The 27,507-nt window shown below is 47.4% G+C and overlaps 1 protein-coding gene across 1 annotated transcript; it reads left to right on the top strand.

Moving 5' to 3' along the window:
• Positions 1 to 3,244: 3,244 nt before the first annotated feature.
• Positions 3,245 to 25,681, top strand: PRPS1 (phosphoribosyl pyrophosphate synthetase 1). Its single transcript, XM_086967257.1, has 2 exons — positions 3,245 to 3,579; positions 25,471 to 25,681. Exons 1-2 carry the CDS (start codon positions 3,458 to 3,460, stop codon positions 25,679 to 25,681), a joined length of 333 nt encoding a protein of 110 aa, XP_086823383.1. The 5' UTR covers positions 3,245 to 3,457.
• Positions 25,682 to 27,507: the final 1,826 nt, after the last annotated feature.

Here is a 27,507-nt window from a genome sequence, read left to right as displayed (position 1 = left end):
TCTCAACGAAGGCATGAAAGAAGTAGCCGAATGGATGAAACACAGCCGTCTAAAACTCAACTCAGACAAAACGGAGGTGCTCATCCTAGGATCTTCCCCCTCTGCCTGGGACGACTCCTGGTGGCCTTCAGCCCTGGGCTCAGCACCCGCACCCACAGACCATGACGTAACCTTGGCTTCATTCTAGACTCCTCTCTCTTGATGTCCAGACAAGTCAACGCAGTCTCATCATCCTGCTTCAACGTACTTCGCATTCTCAAAAAGATCTTCCGCTGGATCCCCCTCGAGACAAAAAAGACTGTCACCCACGCACTGGTCACGAGTCGACTGGATTATGGTAACACACTATACGCCGGAATCACAGCAAAATTATAGAAAAAACTCCCAACGCATCCAAAACGCATCAGCGAGACTCATATTAGACATCCCTCGCCAAGATCACATCACCGGACATCTAAAAGACCTCCACTGGCTTCCCGTCAACAAAAGAATCACATTCCGCCTTTTCACCCACGCACACAAAGCCCTCTACAATCTTGGACCCAAATGCCTCAACACTCGACTGTCTTTCTACCAACCCACCCGCCAACTAAGATCGTCCAATCAAGCCCTCGCCGCTGTCCCTCGCATTCGAAAATCCACCATGGGTGGCAGATCCTTCTCCTTCCTTGCTGCCAAGACCTGGAACTCACTCCCCACTCACCTCCGCCTTACCCAGAACCACATCTCCTTCAGAAAAGAACTCAAAACTTGGCTATTCGACAAATAATGGACCCCTTACCCAAGCGCCTTGAGACCCTCTGGGTGAGCAGTGCGCTATACAAATACCCGAACTTGAACTTAAACAAACACAAAAGCTTTCATAAAAATGTCCTTTAAATGTATCCAACTCTCTAAAACGAGCTGCCGCTGATGTAAAAAATAAAGCATATTCTTTACACCTCAAAGTGGAAACCAAGCATTGTCGAATTGTGTTACAATGTGGCTGGCCCTTTCCTGTGAAAAGATTGTATCCTGTGCTTGACAGCGAATGGACCATGTGTAAATTGCCCAAGAGTGCCATATATAGGCTGATGCTAAGACAAAAATGTTGTTTTGCATTTTTTCTTGAAAAAGCAGTTTCACACATTATATGGACTCACCAAAGAAGTGGAATTTTGCAAAAAAAGTGCAAATGTTTGTGCAGCTGAAGAAAGAGATACCTTTTGAGATGGCTATATCTTTAATGAAATTTTAAAAAGGCCAAACGCAGACTCCATGGAGAAAGTAGGCTGCATTTCTCTTTCCTATAAACACCCTATTTTTGAAGTCAACTGAAAGCAAAATAAACACCATGCTCCAACAAAAACACAGCTAGACATTTGACCTTGGGATTTGAATGCCCAGCAATTGTGATGAGATGACAAGATTTAAAGACTTGTTAGTTACAGAAAACGAGTTTGTGGACGAATACTGTAAACATTGCAAAGGGGAGGTACGAACTCAAGCTCCACAGCCTAAAGCAAATAAAGCCAGCAAATGGAAAGATAGAAAACGTGAGTTACAATCCATAAAGCCAATTTAATTTAATTTAATTTGCGTGTTTATATAGCGCTAGAATCACTCCCGGGGGAGTATCTCCGCGCTTCGACCGCTGCGAAACCCTTCCTGGCTTCCCTGAGAGATGGTCCCTTAATGGGTATCTCCAGGGTGAGACCAGGCATCCCCGGCGGTCTGGTGGGGCCGTTAGTGAAGATGAGGCAAGCTAATGCCCAGAGTTGCCGAGTGTGATCGCTGATCACAGTGGGCACCGAGGCGAGAGAATTATCGAGTCCGCTGACCCTGGTCCAGAAACCTGCCGCGCCGGGAATCGAACCCTGGTCCCGGGCCGTCCTCTGCTCTCGGGTCTGCCGCCTCTAACCAGTGAGCCACACTACCTCACCAATAGCAAGCAACAGGTGGAATGCATTCCCACGTTAGCTGTCTGGAAGTATCCAAGATGTATTTTGCTCCGCTGTCTGGTAGGTGGCAACCCAATGAGATAACTAGTCCGGGGATAGTGCCTGAACGAAAATAAAACAGACGCATTTTGCCGCTGTTCTCGGTCGCTGCAATATCTACCAGTTGACAGAAAATAAAACAGACGCATTTTGCCGCTGTTCTCGGTCGCTGCAATATCTACCAGTTGACAAACAGCAGACAAGAACAAATGCTACGTCCGATATTTTAGCTTTTGTCATTTTTATAAACAACACCGTTGGCCGTTGGGTTACGTTTCACATTGGGAGATAAATGTATTGCATTTTTTGGTTTTTGCCAGACGTGCTTTGCTTGAGGCTACTCATGGATCATTATCTGTGTTTCTGCAGAAAATACTTTTGTTCTTTGTTTTCAATAATCTTCTCTGCCTGCTGCATACACATGCATGCCAACCATCATGATTCAGACGAAACTACCAATTTCAAGGCTAGTCTCCCGACTCCTGCATTCAAAAACCAGATTCTTCGACGAGCTTCTACCAACAGGGACTGGTCTTGTGTTACTCTGACTAAACACTGTCAGTAACCTGCTCTCGCAGGCCAGTGCACAACATTTTTGTCGCGCTCTCTCCGCCTGGTATAGCGCTTTCTCCATTCTCCGGACGGTAAGAAAAAAATATATTTTAGCTATTCTGATATCCGACCTAGCATGAGCACACTGGCAAGTCCCATACTAGCCAATAGACCTTCAATAAAAGTCAATGTGAGAAATACATTTTTCCGATTGTTTTTCTAAAATCTCCCCCTTTCCTCTTGTAAAATGTTGCCATGTATACTGCTGGAAACATAATAGGAGTATTGGGGGCAGATTGAAGACGTAACAGCCTATAAATGGCAGATCTATCAGCTTTCACATTTTTTTTTAACTGCAACCATGTTAAATTATCCTTTTCTTGTTGGCACTCTACGTTGCATTACCTAAAAGCGCGTTTACGGTTCACCATGACCTGCTTGAAATCATTTAAAAGTCGACTCTATCTTGTGCCATTAATGTTTACCATCTCCATGCGTTTTAAGTTATTTCTATACTCTACACTGCATAATAAAAACACCAACCATGTTGGGTGTGGGCAAAGGGAACGGCAGTATCCACTGTGCAAGGGAAATTCCTTGGTCTGCGCTCAACACGGTCGCAGCTAAATTAAATAGCGGCGGTCTAGTGTTTAGAATGGCATTTTGACAGAAAGTTTACGACATCAAGTCGTCATCTCGTAGCCCCGCCCACACGTCGTGAAGTCTGCCGGTGGGGTCAGATTGGAGACTCGTGATCGCCGGTAGCTCGGGGCCTTCCAGTAACATCGCTACCTTGTGCCTTCCCGCCTCGGCTGCGATCAACCGGCAGCAGAAACGCTTGGACAGGGCAGAAAGGCTGTCCCGCCGCGCTGGCTGCTGCGTCTATAGACGACTCTCCTAGTCTTTCAAGCGAACGTGGGCCGAGGATGCCGAACATTAAGATATTCAGCGGCAGTTCTCACCAGGACCTATCCCAGAAGATCTGTGACCGTCTGGGACAGGAGTTGGGCAAGGTGGTGACCAAGAAGTTCAGCAATCAGGAGACTTGGTGAGTGCGAGAGCTAAAGTGCGCCAGCTGAAGCCGCCAAGAGAGAGGCACCTGTTGTGTTTATGGGAAATGTAGTTTTTTTTTATTTTCGCCTGTACTGTCTGGAAGGTGGTAGCTGCAGCAGGGCACTACATGTCCCATCAATGGCGAGGAAACGTGAGCTGTGGGCGTCTCATTGCGTCTGTGGGAGATAAAAGAGCACGTGGGTTGGTTTGCCTTTTACTTGCAATGGCTGTTAGTGCAAATAATATATTTCTCACTAGTCATTACTATTATCGCAAAGCAGTCTAATTAATGTAGGGTTGCAGGCTCTTGAGTAAATTTGACGGTGTATTCTAATTACATTTTAAATATTTAGTGTTCCATTACTTGGCATAAAATGATCCGTTCGTCGTGAAATGTCACGTTTTGATTTAGATTTACCGGAGACTGATATAAATGGTCCTGAGCAGACCCTTACGGACAAGGACGATTTCACTTATATTTTTTGTTGCCTGCTCCCTAACATCTTCAACTCAGGGATTGATATCTAATAACACCAGTTTGTAGGTCAGACCATCATCATCCAGAGCACCACATCTTCATTATTTGTTAATGCCATTCGCGCCTGAGACCAGAATAAAATAATTCCTCAACGTGTGGCGCGGGCCGTTTCTCGTTGTTCACAAATATCTTCTAATCTACACTGATTGTCTTGCAATCTTTCACATGTCTCTTGTCACGCATGGTTTTGAAACTGAACTCTGTTCTGGTAGGATGGTGAATTTCGGATTCTTATTCATGAATACAGGGTACATCTAAAGGGAACAGCACGTTAGTCAGTATATTCGGTTTAAAAACACTATAAAAGCATACAAATGACAGCAAAAACATCCAACTAGTTACGGAAAACTGCGAAAAATCCATCTTGAAATATGTCTCTAGTTAAAATGCTACAATTCAAAGTTTAGATCTTTACTCTGAAAAGGATTCAATGCAAAATTTAAAACTGTTTAAGAAAATTGGCACTAATACAGCTCCTCATTTCCTTATTCTTTTCTATATTAACAAGAGTAATAAATCTAAAAAACATAATGCACACTTTGTTTGTAGCATCTGTAAATGCTCAAAACCTCCTTACATTTCCGTGTATTCAAAATTCTTAAAAGTGGCTTTAGAAACAGATATATATTTTTGTTCTTTATAAAGACCACAGGGGAAAAACGGATGGAATTTGGGGCAGTTCCATTACATGGGCATAATTCCTTTTCTGCAAAAACATTGGAAGGAAAGGACATCAATAAATGGTCAGGCCAAGTCTAAACCTCAGCAATAGAAATCTTTGGTGGCAAGGTACTCTCAGAAGACACGGTTCAATATTGGGCGTAGTACATAACGCTAAATACAGCACCACCCTACTTGTCTAATGCTCATTCTCCCATCTGTGCTCCATCATATGCTCCAAGAATTCATTTTTGACCAAAAGCCTGGTCTGGCCATTAATAAGTATCTGATTAGTGGATAGCTCTGTCCTACCAATTAACTGAAGTTGAGTTTTGACCTGTCAGCCACCTAATCTTATGGCCTGGGAAAGTTGTAAACAGTAATTTATGTTGGACTGATAGTAGCGCATCAGGTCTTGATCAGATTAGGGGCAAAAGTAAAACGGGGGGAAGTGTGATAGAATCTCCAATATACTGCACACCTAATTCCATACGTGCGATTAAAGCAGGTGTGCTCCTGGGAAGGGATGATAAGTATCTTGTAAAACTGTTTGATCAGAATAGCTCCATATGCCAGCACGATAGGTTGGATGCTGCTCTTAATATTTACAAAGTGGGACCTATTCCTATTGCTACTTAAGGGACCCTAATTTGGAACCAAATGTAAAAATTGCCTCAATAGCCTGCTCCAGCTGGGTATCCCTTACAGTTTTAAAATGTAGAGTTTTCAAAAGTACTCTGATTATCGAATGGGATCCCTAAATATGTGAACGTGGCAACAGCTTTAAGGGCAGTGTCACCAATGTGAAATATAGGCGTTCTGCTGCCTGAGTAACCACAGATCATACTGCGTGATTTAGTTTTATTAGTTGTCAACCCTAGGTCAGCTATGAATCCCACAAAGCCATCCAGTAGTTTTTGGAGCCCTCTTCTTAACTGGGCCATAAGTACACAATCATCCGCGTACATTAGGACTGGTATCCTACGAGTCCCTATCCTAGGAAGATCTACATCCTTCGAGAATAAATAATTTTCCAGCTCATTTACATAAAAACTAAAAAGAAAAGGGGTTGGCACACAGCCTTGTCGGACCCCTTTTGTGCTCTTAATAAAAGGGGTACATTCCCCGTGTGGCCCAAACCTAATCCTAGCTGCCACATCAAAATGAAGTTGAGAGAGGAGATGAACAATTTGTGGATTAGCCCTGTTAGACAGTAACATTGACCACAACTTCGCTCCTGGAACGTTCTCAAACGCTGCGCTTAAGTCCATGATTGCCAGGAAGAGACAACCCTTCCTGGCGTTCATGTAAGCACTTATGTACAGTGCCTAATGCGTGTCTGAACCCATATGGAACAGATAATAAAATCTGATGCCCACTTGCCCAAGTAGGTCTCCACCCTTTTGTGTAGAAAGAGCTACTTCTGTTTAATAAAAATTGTCATTTAGTTAGAATTATGTCTAGTGTTGTAATAGTGACCACATCAGACATGTTTACATTAGTGCCCATCATCTGCAAGATTTCCAGCAGTAATCGCCTCCGTACATTAGGCTGGGTTGCCAGCAGTAATTAAAACAAGCACTGGCGTTGCCAATAGGTCTCGCAGTAGGAAAGTTGGAGCTATTGGTTTTGTAAATGACAAAGCCCTTTGTTTTTAAAATGAAAACAAAAATAAAAGGCATTGTTATTTGCAATTGTAATAGCTCAAACTCTCATGAATGCGAGACCTATTGCATTGCAAATGCTTGTTTCCTATATCGCTCCAACTCGGATCAGTAACTACAAAGAAAAACAAGGCCTGTAGGCTTGGCTAATGCTAGTTTTCACTGAGTGGGGTAGTGATTAGCATTAGAAGAGGAGTGTCCAACGTAAGCCCACGAGGGCCAGCGATTGAGAATATTCACATAAGATCCATTCATATACAATAAATTAACTGTTTCAACATAAATCATCATGATCCTCAAAAGGAGTTATGGATCCAGCCTCTCGGGACCATTGTTGGACACCTGTTTCAGATAGTCTGTGGGATTGGAGAGGGAACATCACTGGCGGTGGTGATGCATGTCGGCCCATGTGACACATTCTTCTGTCTAAAGAAGACAGATAAGATTGTTATCATCACCCAGGCCTTCAGTTTGCAATGATTTGGTCTCTGGTGCGCATCACTCTCCATTAATTATTTGGAAGCTTTCTTCCTTTGTGGGAGAAAAAGGAGTTCTTGATGCGCCTGTGCCAAATGTTACACAGTCTGCGACAATCTGAAAGTGCTGTGAAACGCTGACTCTGAAGCTCTCAGCAATAAATCAAACCTCTTTAGAGCATCTCCGCATGCCAGCAATCATAGCATTCCTTTAATAAATGCAGACCAGTCTGTCTCCAAGTGCAGGCAATCACAGAATCGCTATAATAAATGCACCCAAACTCCGCAGTACTGTGCCCTATTTTCCCCATTGCAGACAAAGTGGGTAAACTGAATGGTCTTGTTTTGGCAAGCACATTTCCAAAATACTGCTTATACGAATAGCATTATAAATGACATATCTGAAGGAACAACAGAATGAACGAGCTTGAGGTGAATATTACTTTGACATGCAAATGCGCTATTTTGCGCAAGTGTAAAAAAGCGTTCCGAGGGACATTGCTTTTTTTCAGTTTTATACTGGCCAACCCAATTGTATTGTAGCGCTTTGTATTTGCACCGGTTACACTAAACAAGTTCACGTTAATTGTTTAGGCAAGGTATAATGTAATTTGCCCAGAATCACGGATGCTGAGCTAATGCTGCGACTATAACCTAGTTTCCTAGTTGGCTTCTCTGGCTATTGCGCCACACTCCTCTCTCCTGGGAATGTTACGGAGAAGAGAGGTGATGCTGCATTGAGTGAGGTGAGGGGGCGGGGGGTTGGGGCAGGCTAGGTGAGCCGTAGGCCTTAGGAGGGATGGTGTGGCAGGTGGGAGGGTTAGTGCCTTTTGGCAGTGCATGGCGCTGGGAGGGGGGGTTGTTTGCAGATGGGAGCAGCGAGGGGGCATGCAGAAGGCCCACGTGCGGTTTGGAATTGGGCGCAGGAGCGCATGGTGGTTGCGCAGTGAGGGGCAAGATATTAGGAGTTTATGTTGCCCCATATGTAGTTTTCCTGCCTCTTTGACACCGGGATACCCGTGGCACTGCAGGGTAAATGCAGCGCAGGAAGAGATGCCGTGGATGCGGGAGGGGGTTTGCGCAGATGGCTGGGGAGCGGACGGTCGCTGGGGGGTTGGAAGGGTGGCACGAGGCTGTGGCTCCGAGTGGGTAGAGGATTCAGGGAGCCGCTGGTGTCCTTTGATGTTAGCTCTATGGAGCTTCAATCTGCTTTCTACAAATGCCATCAACTAATAAAAAAAACGAAGCAATTACGCTTAACAATGTAGTCGCAGCTTCCCCGCATTCTAGACCGAACTTCAACTGTGTGAGGCACAGTGCTTTAATGAACCACAACTATTCCCCTGACGGGCTGGCTTTAAATCTCAAAGCATGTACACGACCCGGAAGAAGTGTGGTAAAGGCAGAATGTACATAAAGTTGCGAAAAAAACGTGAGAAACTAAAATAAATGAAAAAAATGGGTGAGAAATAGAACAAGAGCGGCCGGGAAACTGAAAGTACGGCCGGCCAGCCATGAATAATTAGGGGAGGAGAAGCCGCAGAGCGCACGCTGGGAGAAGCCCTTTGATGTGGTGGCGGCCGTGAAAAAATGCAATTAGGAGGGAGGGAGGGAGGCTGATGCGCGTGCTTGTTTGGTCACGTGATTCACGTGAACTCAAAAAAACGCATCAAAAAGCCCTTGGTTTGACTAGCATTTTGAGCACTTGGATTCTCGCCATTTCCCATTCCTTCGGAACGGAAAAGGCGAGACCTAAAAAATGATTTATCTATTTGGCATGCCTCTACGTAGGTAACAAATGCCAGCCACTGCTGCAATGCCCCTGGCATGAAAGTAAACATATCAGTAAAAAGTCTTCCCACATGACCCATCATTAAAAAATCAGCTTTAAATATAATTGGACTATTCAACAATTTTTCTTCAAAATCAGCTTGTGTGCTGCAAAAACACAACTTTTACCCTTGAACACACAATTTTGGCATACAGATATTAATTCAACCAAGCAAAAGGTTTTTATTTGGCATCAGAACGGTGGGACAAGGTGTGCCTCAGGGGTCAGCAATCAGCCCGATTCTATTGAATTTATACCTCTGTCCTCTGATCAGGCTGATTAAAACCTTCGGCATTTCGGTGATCAATCATGCTGACGCTATGCAGCTCATTTTTTCCTTTGATGCAGAGATGCCATGTCTAAGGATACTTTCCATCGCTGCATGACAGCCACGGCGGACTGGTTGAGACATAACTCACTCCAGTTCAATGGATCTAAAACAGAGGTGCTGCATTGCTCTACTGATCGAACCCCTCGCCCCCTACCGGCGGGCTTCTGGCCAGCATCATCCCTGGGCACAGTTGCGGCAGCAGATGCTGCTTGTAATCTGGGCGTTATGTTTGGCCCAAATCTTCAACTTGATGCCTTTTGTAAATAAGACCATTGCCACATGTATGATGCTGCTTCGTACATTGCATAAGATTCTTCCCTTGCTTCCGGCCCCAGTTAGACCGGAGTTAGTGCGTAGTATCATTCTTAGCAGGCTTGATTACTGCAACGCACTACTCCTGGGTGCCCCAAGCACTTTGATCAGGAAACTGCAGCGCATACAGAATATGGCAGCTCGGCCTCTTCTTCTATAGCGCTAAAAGACCTTCATTGGCTACAGGTCCATCAGCTTTTTATTTTTAAGGCGTCTTGTATAGTGTTCAGGGCCCTCCATGGGCAGGGGCTGGTCCTGTTGCAGGAGCTCTTTTCCTGGTACTCAGCGGCTAGACTTCTGCGATCTTCCTCTGCATGTTTGGTGGCAGTTCCTAAAATCCAGAGGGTACGGATGGGCGGCCATTCCTTTGGTTTTGCTGCTGCCAAGGTTTGGAACTCCCTTCCCCTATTCTTGAGGAGTCTGAATGAACTTTCCTCCTTTTTTAAAAAGGGCTGAAGTCCTACCTCTTTCCCAGGGTGGTGTAATTTCTGTGATTGCGCAAAAGTTAGGTTGAGTCAAAGCGCCAGGATACCCTCTGGGTGACAGACTGCGCTATAAAAGTATGCGATACATACATACATACATACATACATACATTTATTAAGCTGGGATGCTTACAAGAGAGCTACTTATAGATAGCTGGAGAGCTAGCAGTAGCTCACGAGCTACTCATTGGTGAAGCCTGCTCTAGATGTTGCAACAAGATCCTCCTACCCAATAACTGTGCGGTCCAATCTAGCAAAGATATTGGGCGATAACAACTAGGGTCACACCTATCCCCCTTTTTAGGTCTCGTTGAGCCAGCGCATGTGCTGCTCTGCGAGACATTTAGTGTGTGGCTCCAGAAAATGCTACCACAGTTTGATAAGATAGGTTGTAGCCGAGATGTGATGATTTAAGTAGGTTTATTGATTAATTATAAGCTTGAATCATAGGATCATTAAAGCACCACCAGGAGCAGCTCTCTTGCTGCTCAGCGCAATATCCCAACTGTCATTCATTCACCAGGCATACACCACATTCTATCATTACATCACACACTCCAACATTCCACCATTCATCCACACAGGCTGAGCAGCAAGACAGGTAAGCGGGGAAGGTACATGGCATCCAAACCAGAATACCACACACCCGCTTTTGCTTGTGGCGGCCAAGAGCTTGCGGCTACGCGCTTGTGCGCGCCTCGCTCCGCCTCTCCAATGCTCGCTATGCCTCTTCTTCTTCTTTTCTTAAGGCTGTAACACAATGAGGATTGAGAATACTTCTGAGGGGGGGCAGGAGGTAACATGCATGTGTGAGCGTGGTTGCTTTTGCGGACGATCTGGGACGGGCGGCAAAGGAAAAGGACTCTGTCCGTGTCTTCTCTGGGCAGTAAGGATGAGACAATGGCCTCTTCTTTTCTGTACTGGCAGCTGATCCCCCCCCCCCCCCCCCCCCACCCCCTCTCTTTCTGTCTTGCTCCTCACTTACTGAAAACCGTGACTTGAAGAAACGGTTCACAACCTCTCTTCCCTTCTTTCATTTAGTTGCTTCCCTGTGAAATGGATCCAAAAAAGAAAAACACTCTCTTGCGGGAAATGACATTTTTCTATTCCAAAGTGCGGCCTCAGGATGGAGAGAAATAAAAGGTTTTAAATATGAAAACTAAATACATAACTAAATAAAGCAAGACAGAGTGGTTGCAAAGTGGCCAGATTGGTTTTATTCACATCCAAACACATCAGCCTCACTTTGCAGTGCAGCGCTACTTTTCTTTTCTCGTCTGTCTTTGAACAGCATTATTGTGCCCAGGTGGGGAAGTGCACCATTCCTGGATTCATTGACATCAAAGGCATATTCACAGGATAAGCCCCCAGTCCTATTTTGATTTCATCATATTTGTGTGGCTAAATTGGGCTGAGAGAGAACAACCACCCGGTCCGCCAGTGTCTCCTACTAAAGAAAACAGCATAACAGATGGCAGAATATCACATTTGAAGAAATTGCTGGTAGCAAGCAGGCTAAACAGTCCCACGACGCGCAACCAAGACGAGTCCACAGGCTTTCGAATGTTTAGAACAATAAACAAAACTTTGTAAAACCACAAAATATGTGAAGGATTTATATGGAAAATGTGATCTTACAGCAATAAAGTTACTATTGTGTGCTGAAAAGCGCAAATGTTCACAAAAACAAAGAAAATAACTTTCCCATAAAAAATAATGAAAACGCTTGCTGCACAGAACCGAAGGACATGCGTCCTGTGTTGGCAACAAGTGTGGATTGGCCACTGCCAAAGGTGTTGCCTAGTGGGTGTTTGAAATTAAGCAGCAAGGACTTGCTGCCCACAGGGGCCAACCACTGCTGTGCTTGGCCAATGGTTGTAAGTAGTCAGTGTTAGCTGCCTGCAATGGATTGGACGAAGCCTGTTGAAAGCCATGCCACACAGCAGTTCCCCGCTGTGCGCAGTAGAAGACCGTCTGAAAGTGTTACCCGACTATGGTGTGATGGACCATGTTCTGCTGCCAACCCCGCTGTGCACAGCTGAAGGCCTTGCGTTGTGGGGATTGAAAATGAAGTTTAAAAAAAAAACATTTGAAAAGTGAGTTATTGTCTGGCGCGAAATCACTGAAATTCTCTAGTTTTCTTTAGCAATACACACAACATACACCATAATACTCACCATTTACCATGCTCAAAACGGCATAGAAACAAAAACAAGCATTGGCATAGCCAATAGGTCTCGCTTTTGGGACCTTATAAGTATTTAGTTATGCAGCATAATATCTTTGGTGCAACAACATCAACTGTTGCGTGGCTAAACACTTGTAAGGTCCTAAAGGTGAGACCTATTGGCTATGCCAATGGTTGTTAAAGATGGGGACAATTGTTGCCTCTGACCACGATTTAGGTGGGGCATCCTCAATCGCACTCTTATGCAAATTCAGAAGGATTGGAGCCCACCGTGCCAAATTATCCTTGAAAAGATCGGCTGGGATTCTGTCATGGCCCAGCGCTTTGTGATTTTGGGATCAATTCTGTGCGGAGAGTACTTCCCCCAAAGAAATTGTAAAGATCTTTTGGACCAAATAGGGTCCCCTCCTCAATCATTATGCTTCCTTCACCAGATACTTGCTCATTAGAATCCTACTACAGCTTATTAAATTGAGCAACCCAATCGTGTTTAGGAATAGTTTCCTCCCTGCCAGCTATAGGAATAGATGAGAAATAAGGAGCGTTAACTATCTTCCAAGTTGCATAGTGTCTTATCTGGCGGAAGCACTAATCAGCTGCTGGCAAGCTTCCTCAATACCATTTTCCTGAGCTTGAGTGCTGCTTTATACATCACCCTTACAATTTGTAATAAGTGATGGATTTATGGGGGTAGCTATCAAAGCCTTTAGTAGCTCTCCATGTGCTCTTGCACACGACTTATGAAACCATCTAGTTTGAATCTGAAAAATGGGGCAGTTTGGTGTCACCAGTTAAACCTGGGCATGTGCGCAGATCCCAGAAAAGCCTCCAATATTGCCTCTGGTTCAGAAGTGTCATTTAGACATGTCTCAAACTTGGTCATACAACTACCCACCAGGTGTGCCAAAAAAGTATTAGTTTCAATGTTTTTCCATTTCTGATGAACCCCTCTATTTCTAGAGTAGTTAATGGGGCATATTATATTCTCAGAAGGCGCTTTATTCAATTCTAGCTTTAAGTAGAGAATTAGCGGGTAGTGATCACTTAGAACACATTAGATATGAAAATTACACAACATAGGTGACCATAATTTAGATAATATAATAAAATCAGTTAGTGAGTGTTGGACTTGGCCTTTTCCCCCCACATTTTTCGCTTTTGACCCCCTTATCTAGGATGTCTCCCCCCATGGGATTAAACCTGTATAGGCCATGAGTGGTGTGAGACACCTTGCTGAAAAATGTAATTACATGTAATAATGTGAGCACTTGTAAAATTGCCCATTTTAAAACTGCACCTGACTGAAATGTAGTGTCTTTAAAATGGATGCCATGGCCCTGGGTTTTGCCACTGGACTGCCATAGGTCAGCGGACTAGATAATATTACCCAGCTATCCCTAGCTTTTGGAGGGAAGCCTGGCACCCAGGGTGCTCAACCCCTCCCCTTGAGCCAGTGTGAACCAGTTATCCCCAACATTCCGGAAGGTGCTGGCTCTGTGAGGGAGGAGGGTATAAATAGGGAGAAGTGCCACCAGAAAGTCAGTCAGCGCTTGGACAAGGAAGAGAGGGGACCTGCTGTGAGGTGCTACCGCCACATGGGCCTGTGAGCTGGGCCCTGTACCCCTAAACCCCCCCCCCCCCCCCTCTGCTGTCCCCCGGGCCCCTGACAAAGGAGGGCCCCTACCCAGGTCACTGACGCTGTTTGGACCAGGTACCACGCCAGCGCTGCATGGGAGAAGCGCCCAGGAGGTGAGGAGTGGGACGGTCTACCCCCTCTTGTGAAGCTATGGCCCTGTGGAAGTGCTGGGTCGTGAGGAGCTACCCGGGGAGGATTGTACCCCTGAGGGACTGTGGGCGGCTGACTGGCATAAACTGCGATATTGCCCCCCTAAGCGCTGTGGGTCCAAAGACTGTTGCTGCCTGTGGAGCTGCCGGGGAGGATTGTACCCTGAGGGACTGTGGCATGCTAAAGTACTGTGCCCGGTGATTGGTATGGCCCCTGAGGTGCTGGTGGCCCTGAGAACTGTGTGGGCCGAAGGAGGAGCTGTATTCCGTGAATAGCGCCCTTATTCTGAGTGGAATAGCGCCCCGGGAGCTTACCCCGCGTTTTGGCGCGCTTTTGGCCCCGTGATCGGAGCGGATGTCTACCCGGCAATATAAATAATTAATTAAAAAGGGAGCCTACCCCTTGTGCCGCCGATATCACCGCCGCAGCCCGAGGAGTGGTGGCGCTGCCTTGCGCCGGTGGTAAATTGTTGAAAATCACCGCCGCGGCCCGGCGCTGTCGTGGGGACCCCCCCCATATTGCTGTGGTGAACGTTGCGCCGGCCCCCGGTGCCAGGAGAGGGCCGCCGATGTGAGGAGAGGGCCGCGCTAGGCCCTGAAGCCGGCCTGACCCGTATCACGTGGCTGGGGCGCCGGTGACGTCTTCCACCACGCCCCCAGCCATGCCGCGCACGGATTGGCCCAGCGGCCGCGCCCCTGAACGCCGCGCAGCTATTGGCTGCCGGCCGGGAGAAGCCAGGAAGAAGCCCGCGGAAGCTGCCGCCGAGGCCGAGGGAACCCAGGCGAGGCCGACGGAGGTGTTGCGGGGCTCCCAAGGTGAAGAGGGAGCCCCGATTGTGGCCGTGAACCGGAGCGGAAGTCCACCCCGCCGGTGAGTGCCTCCGCTGGAGGAGGCCAAGGGAAGCCCTGGGTCCCCGTGTGGAAGGGGAGGGGCCCGGGTGAAGTTGTGGAGCCCCGATTGAAAGCGACCGAAGCGGGAGCCCACCCCGCCGGTCTGTGCCCCGTAGACTGGGGCCGGTTCCGGGAAGAGGTGCTGCCGAGGTGGGCGGGGCCGGGGCACACTGCCGGTGTCTGCCCCGCCGCCGGACCCGAGGAGAGTGGAGGTGGCTGCCCGAAGCCGCTTGTGGAAGCGGAGATAGCCCCCCCCCCCACGAGCTGCCAGTCGGGCAGGCAGGTGGAGCAGGAAGCCCGTTGATGGTGCTGTAGGGGCCTGAGAGAGTCCTGGAGAGCCTGTGTGACCCGCACGGAACCAAGGAGCCCGGTGAGTGGAGCTTCTAGTAGGGGGCGTGTGTCGGGGCACAGGGTCGGTGCCCGCCCCCACCTCTCCTTCTGGATACTGGGAGGACTGTATTGGGGCCCATTGGTCCAGATTAGCCTGGGGCCAGAGTGACTGGAAGTCCCCCCCCGAAGTGGGCCCGGACCCCCCTTTAGACCTCATGACTGGGCCATGGAGAAGTTAACCCCTTCCTAGGGGGAAGGTTATTCTTGTTATGGCGGCCTATTGAACTGGTTGCTTCCTGAAGCCTGATGATGATGTTTACTTAACGGAAGGTGCCTCCTACCGTAGGCACTGGTTATTCTTGCCCTAATGAGAGGCTTACTCCTACCCAGTGATAAAGTCATTCCTGCCTGATTCCCTGGTTATTCTGGTCAAATGCAAGGTCATTGCTGACTAAGGAGCCATGTTCCCAGGTTACCCTTGATGCCTAGGGTGTATATCTCAGATGTTAATGAATGCCAGGTGCCTTCCTACCTGTTGCTTTATACCCGTAGAGGGAGGGTGGAGTAGACCTGGATGTTCCCTTTTACTACAGGGGTGCCCCTAAGCTGGCCTGACGAGTTATTCCAGGCCCTTGTTTATGCCCCGTGTTAATGAGCCTGCCGTACTGATTTATTACAGGTGCTCCTGTCTAGTATGTGCTGTGTTGTTATGTTGTTTTTCCTTACAGGGGTGGGGATTGGCGTTATAACGCATGAGGTGTATTTATGCATAATGTTGGATATTGCAATTACAGCCTACCCCCGAGGATGAGAGCCTGAGTTGGCCCCGCCAGATTGGCCCCAGGTCTAGTGTTTAGTTAACCATCCTTTTTCCTTTCAGCTATGGACTATGGACTCAACCCTTTTGTCTCATGTAAATAATTCCCCCTGATGTACTTGGCTCTGGTGCCAGTTGGTGCCTTGTTGTGACTACCATTATTTTGTTCCTTTTTACCTTGCAGGTTGGAGACATCGTTATGTTATGTTATGTTAAACAAATTTGTAAGGCGCAACTAACACCATTAGGTTTCTTGGCGCCATAATGAAGAGAGCAGATGAGGGAGCAACAGAGAACATCTATTTGTAGGATTCAGTAAAAAGAAGAGTTTTGAGGGAAGATCTGAATTTGAGATACGGAGTAGACAATCTGAGAGACAGAGGGAGGGAATTCCAAAAGGTGGGGGCCAGGAAGGAGAACTTGAGCCCGCCATGTTTCTTCCTCTTGTATCTAGGCGTGGATAACAAGGCCAATTGGGAAGACCGGAGAGTGCGAGGAGGGACGTAGGGTTGAAGAAGGGAAGAGATAAAGAGGGGGCCCTGGCCGGTAAGGGATTTGAAGATAATGCAGCCCAGCTTAAACTTGCATCGGGCAGCTACCGGAAGCCAATGGAGGCTTTTTAGGAAGGGGCGGATGTGTTGATCTCTTGGGAGGGAGTGGATCAGGCGGGCAGCCTGATTCTGAATCAGCTGGAGCCGCCTAAGTTGGTAGGCTGGGATGCCAACATAGAGCGCGTTGGCGTAGTCAATCCTCGATATTACTAGCGCAAGCAGGGCCAGGGTAAGGACCTCAGAAGTGAGTAGTCGGGAGATTTTCCTAATTTTCCTTAATTGAAAATGGCTGGAGGAGACTACCGCGCTAATCTGGGGCGTCATGGAGAGGTCGCTGCTAATGACGACTCCCAGACTTTTGGCACAGTTGGCAGGGCGGGGTGGACTGCCAAGGCTGACCGGCCAGAAGGAAGAGTCCCAAGGGCTGGAAGAACCCCCGACAAGAACCAGCTCGGTCTTGTCGGGGTTGAGCTTCAGATGGTTTGAGCTCATCCAGTTGCTAATGAAGCAGAGGGTGTTTTGAAAGGTAGAAATGGAATCAGCAGAGGAATCAATGTTGAAAATTAGTTGTATGTCATCAGCGTAATTGAACGCTGTGACGTTAAACTGTCGGAGGGCGCGGATAAGTGGGGAAAGATACAAATTAAAGAGGAGGGGGGAAAAGAGAAGAGCCTTGTGGGACACCACAGGTGAGTTTGACCTGGGAAGCAGAGAACTGGGATAGTCTGACAGCTTGATGGCGTTGGGTCAGAAAGGAGCGGACCCAGTCCAGGGCGGAACCCTGGATGCCTGCCTCCCCGACACGGTCGACCAGGATATCATGGTCGACCGTGTCAAAGGCGGCCGACAAATCCAGGAGGACCAGAGCCTGGCAGATGTTAGCGTCCGCACCCCTGCGCAGTTCCTCCATAACAGAAAGAATGACGGCTTCTGTTGAGTGCGCGGGTCTAAATCCAGCCTGCTGGGGGTCCAGTACACTAGAGTCTTCCACAAAAGAACTAAAAATTTGAGTGACGTGCGACTCTAAAACCTTGCTGAGAAAAGGGAGAAGGGAAATTGGACGATAATTGCTCATAATAGAAGGGTCTGCCGAGGGTTTCTTTAGGATGGCAACCACCTTGGCCTGTTTGAAGGGTCCAGGAACCTCCCCTATGGTCAAAGAGTTGTTCAAAAGAGCAAGGGGGGGGGTCTGGACAGGAAGTAAAAGCTTCTCGGAGGACCGAGGGAGGGCAACAGTCGCTGGGAGAGCCAGAAGAGACTTTGTGTAGGAGTGACAAAAAGTTCTCCTTTGAGATAAGGGGAATGTGAGTGAGAGTTTGAGTGTAAGAATAGCTGGGAACACAAGAAGGTGTGGGAGCAGGTGGAGAAATGGAAATACTGGCTTTAATTTTGATGATTTTCTCCACAAAGAATTGGTTAAGGGAGTCGCACAGGGATTGGGAAGGGAGGGGGGCTAGGGCGACTCTTTCCGGGTTCGATAGTTCATCCACTATAGAAAAAATATCTTTAGATTTATTGGAGGAGTTCAAGATTTTGCTTGAGAAGTAGCATGATTTGGCCGCAGTAATAGCCTTCTTGTACTCCTTCAACCGAGATGAAAAAATCTCTTTTGATTCGAGGGAGTAGTCCCGGCGCCAGCGCCTCTCTGCCTGGCGGAGACTGAGTTTGTGTGCGCTGAGCTCAGCGGTAAACCACTTTTGGGCATCATGTCTGCGCCTTGTCTTGACAGGTTTTAAAGGTGCCACAGTGTCGGCCGCGGTGGTGAGCCAGTGTGTAAGGGTTTTAGACTGAAGGTCAGTGGAGGTGTTGGGTCCAGTGATGAGTGGGGACGATGAGCTCAGGAGGGCAGTAAAATGGTTGAGATCAGCTTCATTCCAATTACGTGCCAGGAAATTGGATTGGCGGGCAGGAATGATAGGGGAGGACATTGCTAAGGAGAAGGTGATGAGGTGGTGATCTGACCAAAGACAGGGGAGGATGAGGGGGACAGAAATGACGAGTGAGGTGGTCCAGACTTGATCTAAAGTGTGACCTTTAGCATGCGTAGATGCATGTATGTGTTGGGTGCAATTGAGACTCTGCATTAGGTCATCACTAAACTTAATCTTTTTCCAACCAAAGGTGGTGTCGTGACTCTTTTGTGGTGTGATTGGTGTGTCGTCTGTGGGTACTGCGTAAATGCTTCACATGTCCTCGAAGTTTGGCCTGCCTGCTTGATGCCATGCTACCCCCTTGGAGATTTGGGTAACCCCCATTTCTTACAGTGAGCCTTTGCCTCAACCCCTATATGACATATGTAGGGTAACTTGAACTGGAACCAAATCATCTTAAAAAACTAGATCATGCAGACCTAGCAGCCTATTCAGCTTTCCACCACTTAAAAAAATTCGGAATGGCCATCCCCAGAGCTACTACAAACATTAGCATCATTAATGGGACTGAGTCTAAGATTAAAATCTCTCCCCTCCCCCAAATAATTATTAATCCTCCATTAGTATTGAGGTAATCAACTCTAGATCTTGGGCCAGGGAGTCTGTAATTAGAGTGCCACTAGAATTAAAATTGTTATGGTAAAAATTAATAAGTTTTATCAACCGTGCCCCAGATAAAGTGAGACCAATCTGAAAAAAGGTGAATTTGTCCAAGACACCACCATCTTTACTGCCAGGATGGTGCTTATTAGGGGTTTAACCATCTTCTACAGTGGTGCCCTGAGGGGGATACAATAACAGGTGAGAATACCAGAAAAAAGTATTTACATGTTTGTAGAACAGGACCAAGTCTCCTGAAGGCATACGGTATGATGGGCCGATATAACGTTGAGCCAACTATTGTAATTAAATATGTTGTGAACCCCTGCAATGTTACAAAAAAGCACTAGAACATCAGGTGAGAACTGCCTTCTAATTTTGTCCTTAGTACTCTGCCCTCTCAAGTGTTCAGGTCCATTTGGGCTTAAATCGGAGGCATCGCCAAAATCCATTGCAGAGTGCTATCATCAAATTAACCTGAGACAGTCGCAAAGTATTAGGAACCAAATCGTGAAACCCAGTTTCGATGAGCATACATCGCAGTGTGGAAGATAAAATAACATTTAGCGAACTAAGCGTTCTAAGGACACGGTTCTCTTTAGGGTCCCTCCAGAACCTTCCTATCCACACTAGCAGCCTGGGGTATATTCCTTAAAGCTACTCGATCTCCTCCAAAAAATAAAACCGTACTAAGTTGGAAGAGATGAACCCTCTGGGTGTTCGGTGTGACACACCCCACTGGGGAATATAAAAGTAGCCCGGAGGGACCAAACAAATTCTGCCAGCCGGCCCTCATAAAATGTTGCCACGTTGCAAAATATACTTCACAAGTTTCGGGTCTCAAAAATTGATAACAATGCAATCACCAGAATCCACTTTGGGCGCTTTACCCACCCATTGCACCCTGAGGACACTGTTTATTCCTCTTGTAAACACATTGCTACTGATATGCTTAAAGGAACTATTCAACCAATTGACCAACTTATATTTTAGTTGATATTGTGACTCAAGTTCAACAGGGGTGAAAGGCGGGGCATTCTTTAAAACCAATACAAACAGACTGCATTCTGGTGGCCGGTGGAGAGGATATGCCGCAGCCCTGGAAGCACACATATTTGTTCAGTTTAAAAAAAAAAAAAAATCATAAAATGTTAACATGTAGCCCCGTATTGCAACACTTTTTTATGCATATTCGTATACTTTAGGAGTTGGAAAGGGCACTCTATTTAAAGTGCAACCCTGCAAGGAATGCAGGATTCTTGCAAATGCTATCATGCAAGTGAAAAAGAGCCCAAAACTGTAACTTTACGAAGACTTAAGTCTCTGCATGCACCCTAGAACCCAAACTATTCATGGGAAAAGTTGCTGGGTTACTCTGTATGCTTTGAGTTCAATCAATCAATCAGGGTTTTTTTAAAGCGCAACTACTCACCAATAAGGGTCTCAAGGCGCTAGGGTTGAGAGGGTGCAGGTTCCATTCCATCAAGAAGGGGGTGTGTCGAAGAGCAAGGTTTTGACATTTCTTGCGAAGATGGGGAGTGATTTTCTCTATCTGAGGTGTAGCGGAAGAGTGTTCCATGCTTTGGCCGTGAGGAAGGAGAAGGAGCGGCCTCCCGATCTGGTCTTTCTGGTACGGGGGACCGCCGCGTGGTAGTGCTGGGCTGATCGTAGGGCCCTTTGGGATGTTTGGAATTTGAATCGGCTGTTCAGGTATGCTGGTCTGGTGCCGTGGAGGGCCCTGTGTGCGTGGGTGAGTATCTTGAAGGTGATTCCCGCCTCAGCGGGGAGCCAGTAGAGTGTGCGCAGCTGTTCCGTTCGTGCTGCTTAGCATCCTGGTCCCAGACACTATCTTTGCTTGCATCAATATCGCCTGCCGCTCGGTGTTCTTCCCAGGCTGTTTGCTCGTTTTTACCATGTTCAACTGAACTGCCCAGTCGTATTTAATCCCGTCTACTTATCCACCAAAAGTGTACTGCTGTGCGCCTTCCTCGGGCCCGAGTTAGGTTCACCTTTATTAAGGCTGGGATGCATAAGATCATCTTTCATGGACAATTGATTCTTCAGAGTCTATTTAACATCTATATCCTTCATCTATGTGTACGCCACTGCGGTTTTTCTGGGACCAGCTGATTCCAAAGGATTCTTCTTGTTCTCTAGAGCATACGTTCTCCATGGAAAATTACTCGGCTGCTGTCTACCTCTAAACATTGGAGACAATTCCTTGAGACTTCTTGCACAACATCTATAATCTGAAACTCCTGATGAAGACTACGTTTCAGTCGACACGCCCGTCGAGTTAGACTTGTACCTGTTTCCCCCCAAAAACTTTCATCAATCCTTCTATGTAGATTGTATATCATTAATATATGCACATTTTGTTATAATTTTGGCATTTTTTGTGTGTGAATTGAGTTCTATGTGGTATATTATGAATGTGGTATGTATGTTGTGTGCTTGTAAAAGTTTCTATCATTATTGTGTGGTTATTGGGATTGTCTCTATATGTAAATTTATTATGTTTTACACATTTATAATCGGAATATCATATCAATAAAGTAAATGTATTTTTCTAAAACATCAGCATCTTTGTAGAGTGTCACTTTAATGTTTTCCTTTAATTGTAAAGGAGTGTTTTAAGTTGAAGTAGCCCTAGAAAGCTTGAATTACTGTATTTCCCTGTCTATGGTTTACTTCATACTAGTTTTTCAGGGGTCCCCTTCTTTTTGCAATTGGTACTGGGAGATATGGCAGTGTTTTGGCAGGTTGAGGACCAGTCTTGCGGCGGTGTTATGAATGTTCTTTAGCTTGCGGGTGGCGTTTTTGTTTGTTCTGGTGTAAAGTGCGTTGCCGTAGTCGAGTCTGCTGGTGATCAGGGCCTGTGAGTGACGGTCTTTCTGTGTTCGAGGGAGATCCATTTGAAGGGCCTAACTAAGGAGACGGAGGGTGTGGAAGCAGGAAGACAAGACTGAGTTGATCTGGTGGTCCATTTTGAGCTCTGAGTCCAGGATGATTCCCAGGTTGCATGTTTGGTCCGTGGGGGTTGATGGGTTTCCGAGGGCAAGGGGCCACCAGGTGTCACTCCAGGCGTCTGGGCCCATGATGGGTACCTCTTTTTTGTTGGTGTTTAGTTGTTGGCAGCTGTTTTTCATCCATTTGGCGACTGCTTGTATGCCTTCTCGAAAGTTGTGTCTGGCGCTGTTGGGCTCGTTGGATAGGGAGAGGATTGAGTTGGTTGTCGTCTGCGTATGACACAATGTTGAGTCCGTAGGTTCTGACGATGGGGGCGAGTGGAGCCATGTAGATGTTGAAGAGCTTCAGGCTGATGTAGGAGCCCTGGGCGACTCCGCAGGTGGTAGTTGTGGTGAACAGCCATGACAACGCGGGGATTACCCTGCACTGCCATTACAACGCAGGAATTACAACGAAGGAGGGCGCTCTTGGATAGGGAATAGTTTACTTTTCTATCCAACTCCTTCCCTACTGTCAACGTGGGCTGGAGTTGGAATAGAAAATTAAACTATTCTACTATCCAGCGCCCTCCAGTGAAGTCGTTGTAATGACTTTCGTTGTAATTCCTCCGTTATAATGGTATGCGTGGTAATATCACACGTTATCATGTCATACAACCGTAGTTGTAGGGTCCAAAAGGAAAGGGGGGAGTCTGAGCCACTGAGTTCTGCTGGAGAGGCAGGAGCAAATCCAGTCGAGGGCGTTGTAGAGTCTGCGTATTAGGGTGCGGTTAGAGACTGTTGAATGCCGCTGAGAGGTCGAGGAGGATGAGGACTACTGTTTCTCCTTTGTCCAGTAGGGTGCGCATCCCGTCTGTAGCAGTGAGGAGGGCGGTTTCCGTACTGTTTTTTTCTGAAGCCGGATTGGGAGGAGACGAGGATGCTATGTTCAATGAATGTGGCGAGTTGGCTGTTGATGGCTTTTTTGATGACTTCCGCTGGGAGTAGTTTTTGAGGTCGATGGAGTCCGCTGAGGGTTTCTCTAGGAGGGGGTTGACCTACTCGTGTTTCCAGTCGTTAGAGAGCTAGGTGGTCTCCAGGGAGCTGTTGATGGTGTGGCGGAGCATGGGTGCGGTTGAGTCAGCGGCTTTGTTGAAGATGGGGTGGTGGCAGGGGTCCATGGGGGCCCCTTAGTTGATTGACTACATTGTCTTCAATGTGTCTTTGGTAGTGCTGGCTGTCCAGTTGTCAATCGCTGGTTTCCGGGTGTCGGGGCTGGTTGGTGAGGGTTCAGTGTGTTGGTTGTCTTCGTTTAAGTTGTCGTAGATGCTCTTGATTTGTGGTGGGAAAAGGTGCTGAGTTTGTCGCAGAGGTCTTGCGAGGGAGGGATGTCAGTAGACTCGCTGGACGGTTGGGGGAACTCCTTCATGCTGAAGAGTTCCTTGCTGTTGTGCACGTGGGTGGCTTATTTCCTAATTTTTCTGATGAGTTGATGGTGGGCGTTGGTGACGGCTCTGAAGTTGTTGTGGGCTTTTGTGGATTTGGTGTTCCTCTAGGCGTTTTTGAGGCAGTAGCAAGTGCGTCAGGACTCTTGAAGTTCGGTGGTAAACAATCTGGCTTTCTTGGCGCGGGTATTGTTTTTTTTTCTTGAGGGGGAACTATGGTGTTGGCGCTGGCCGAGATCCATCTGTGCAGGGTTCGAGCTGCGGTGTTGGGGTCGTCATTTTCTGCGATGGTTGGGGTGGAATTGTTGAGTGAGGAGGTGAGCTGGTCGTCAGTGATTGTGGTCCAGTTTCTTTGTGGGAGCAGGTGCTGGTGTCTGTGGATGGTGGGTGTTCTGAAGGTGAAGTGGACACAACAATGGTCGGTCCTTGGGAGTTCTGTGTTGTGAGTGAAGGTGATGGAGTTTCCTGTAGTGAAGAGGGGGTCGAGGGTGCGTCCTGCTGAGTGCATGGACTCTGTCACGATCTGGCGGAGTCCAATGTTGTGGAGGTTGTCCAGGAGGGATGTGGTGTTGGGGTCCAGTTGGTCATCGAGATGGAAGTTGAGGTCTCCCAGCAAGGTGTAGTTGGTGGATGCTATGGCCTGCGGGGAGATGTCTGTGATGGAGTTGGCGAAGAGTCCCCTGGGTCCAGGGGGTCGGTAAATGAGGGTGGCAGTGGGGCTGGCCAGTATCTTGAAGCGAAGATGTTCCATCAGTTCTATGGGCTCTTGGGGAGTGTGCTTAGACGGAGGCTAGATTTTGTGGATGATGGGGATTCCGCCTCCGGGGCGGTCCTTCCTGGAGATCTTGTATCCTTGAGGTTGGCGATGTCCGGTCCCAGGTGGTGCTGGTCCAGATTTCGGTGAAGAACGCTACGTTCGGGGCAGTGCTGATGAGGAGGTCCCAGATTTTGGTGGCGTGTTTGTGGAGGGATCGGACGTTGAGGAGGATGCATTGCAGGGTCTTCGGTTTGGTTGCGTTCTTGTGGGTGGGTTGTGCTGGATCCGTGTTCTTGGCGGTGCTGCAGGTGTGCCGGCAGTGGTGACAGCTGAAGGGTCCGTGGGTGTCTACTGGTGATGCTAGCTTGCAGTTGTTGTTGCAGCCTGGCTTGAGTGCGTGGAGTGCTGCTGAGTCATAGAGTTGGTGGGGCGGAGGTACAGGGTTCCTGGTACTGGTCGCCGACTGGCGCAGATGGGCTTGCCGCCATTAAGTAGGGGTTGGGGAGGGCTAGACAGCTGAGAGGGGTGCTGGATTGGGCCAGTCGCGCTGGGGGAGGGGCCGCAGCAGCGGGGAGAGGTAAATGGAGGAAATTAGGGATAAGCAGAAATAAGGCAGAAAAGAGAAGAGAGGGGGGTAGAAAAACGAGCGAAAACAAGTGAAGGAGCAGAGCGAGAGGAAGGAGACCGGTCCACTGGACCACCAGGGATGAGGCGCAGGGAAACCTGCAGGTGGAGGAGGGCCTTGATCACCAACACTCGAGAGTGATGGGGCAGGCCTCACTTAATGGTGGAGCTGCAAGGGTGGGAGAGCAATTGACTGAGAATGAGTCCGTGGCCTTGCTCGCCTGTTACCACAGCGGCTGCCATTAAGTAGGAGTCTGGGAGGGCTGGACAGCTGGGAGGCGGGAGCGGGGAGGGGAGCTGGATTGGGCCCGTCGTGTAGGGGGTGGAGGGGATGCGGGGACAGCAGCGGCGGGAGAGGTAAATAAAGGATAAGGGATAAAGGAAAAGGGAAAATAAGCAGAGATGCAAAAAAGTGCAGAAAGGTGAAAAATAAAAATTAGCAGAATAGACCACAGACCTTTTATTTATAGTTGCTTGCGGAAACCAGAACAGCTCTAATCTACTGGTTTTCATCGTCTGTTTGTCATGCTGTGTAGCTCGGCAGGTGTGACTATAGATCAACATACCAGTATGGTTGTACACAGATTTCCTTTGTGTTTAAAAACTGTGTATAGAGGCGCCTAGGTGTATTAAGTCTACATTTGGGTTGCTGGATGTTTAAAATTTGTTTACGTTTTTGTACATAATGGCAATTATGAGTTTTTTTTTTCTTTTGTCCTCAGTGTGGAGATCGGGGAAAGCGTCCGAGGCGAGGATGTCTACATCGTACAGAGTGGCTGTGGGGAAATAAATGACAATCTGATGGAGCTCCTCATCATGATCAATGCCTGCAAGATTGCATCTGCCTGCCGCGTTACTGCTGTTATTCCCTGTTTCCCTTATGCTCGGCAGGACAAAAAGGACAAGGTAGGACAGTGTCCAGAATTATTGTAATGCTGGAGTTGTTGAATTCGTTCAATAGGACTTTGGTGACAGTACCTGTCTTTCCCCTGGCTAAAATGTTGAAAGAAACCCATGCAAAGGTACGCATGACACTTGCTAGTAAACCTATATTTCTAAAGGAGGAAAAATTAAATTGATCCCTATCACTGAGTATTAAATCTCTGCACTTTTTTTTTCTTTTTCCATGTAACTCAGACATCAACTCAAAGAGTAATATTAAAAAATATATTTTATCTTTTTTATTACAAAAAACACACAAAACATGCACAGGTAAATATATACATGTACAAATCATTCCTGCCCATTCTTACTTTATATGGATGCTAATGATAAACAAGAGGCCTAATTCAACAAGCATTGAAAATGCAATAGGTTGTGCCTTTGGTTAAGTTAAAGCCATTTACTTTGCTATACAATATCATTAGCAAGGCAAATGGCTTCAACTTAATCAAAGGCGTGACCTATTGCATTTTCAATGCTTGTTCAATATTATATACAACAAGCCATAGTTGCTGCTTATTACCTTATGCAACTAACAACCATTGAAAAAGCCAGTAGTCCAGATTTGTTGCAGGTATGAGGTTACTTGTATCCTATATTTAGATGCAATTGCAACAGCAAAATACAAGTCTGGCGGCACACTATGCTAAGCACAGATTTTTAGCTTTCGTGTTTTAAGCCTCGCCCTTACATTAGACACGCCCCTTTGAGAGACCCTCCAGTTTTTTCATCCCACTTAAAGGCCTGGCTACAGTACAGTGTGATCTTTGTTGTATGCCGCCCAACCCCAAATTCTCTTTTGTGTTACCAATGACTATTTTTTTCAGCGAGGGTCTTTTCTCAGACCTTGCTTCCCGCGCACCATAGGTGCTTGTGTCCTTGACCGTACCAAACTGTAAGGAGGTCGGATGGGTGGGGTTGTTTGGGGGAGGGTATTAACACCTTATTGCCTGCTGCTTAGCTCACAGCACTAACCACCTCCCCCTTTTGCTGCTGTGCTGAATAGAGTCCTGCTTGAGAGGTGAAAAGTGCTGCATTACCTGCTTATGAGTGACGTAGTTAATTGCCCCGACTAGATTAGATATTCGTATATTAGCCTCTAATCTGAACGGTGTTTAACATTTTACAGCAAAGCTCCGGCCTCCCTCCACGCACCGCTATGGACACCTGCCCTCTTCCAACAACTGCAGTGGCATGGCCGGCAATGCTTCCAAAATAGCTCCCGCGGCTCCTGGGTTTTAACAAACTTCGGTGCTGGGCCAACAGCCGCTTGTCCTGTTCTCTCCAAGTCTCGGGAGAGGGCTGTGGGAGGCACCCAACCACTTGCTTGCTCTCCCAGCTTTGTAGATGAACTCAGCCAGTCTCACCAGACGTGAAGAGCTTGCACACTGGCAGTGTAGAGTACAGCGATGCAATATCTGCTCCAGCCCTTCCTAGATCCCAGCTTCATGCTTTCTTCCAAGGAAAGTGCTGCACGCGTCCGGTCCAGCGTAAACAGAGAGCATAAGTTTCGAGCGCTACCCAGCCCTCCATAGTTCCCAGTTCCAGGCCGGTCACATATGACGTGAAGGGCGCGATGCACAGACAGTGCCTGTTAACAGAGAGTAGCACCTCCAGTCTCGGGAGATGGCTGTGTGAGGCGCCCAGCCACTTGCTTGCTCCCAGCTCTATAGATAACTAGACCCCGGCCTGTCTGACCAGACGTGAAGGTTGATACGCACAGGCAGTGTTAACAGAGAGCAGCATCTCCAGGGTCGGCCCTGGCCCTCCATCGTTCCCTTAGCTTAATATCTCCTCAAAAAGGAGGTATCAAATGC

The sequence above is a fragment of the Lissotriton vulgaris genome, chromosome 4_1 (genome assembly GCF_964263255.1).
Source record: "Lissotriton vulgaris chromosome 4_1, aLisVul1.2, whole genome shotgun sequence".
Lineage (NCBI taxonomy): Eukaryota > Metazoa > Chordata > Amphibia > Caudata > Salamandridae > Lissotriton > Lissotriton vulgaris.
The sequence above is the reverse complement of the archived record's forward strand: the minus strand, read 5'-3'. Positions and strand labels throughout refer to the sequence as shown.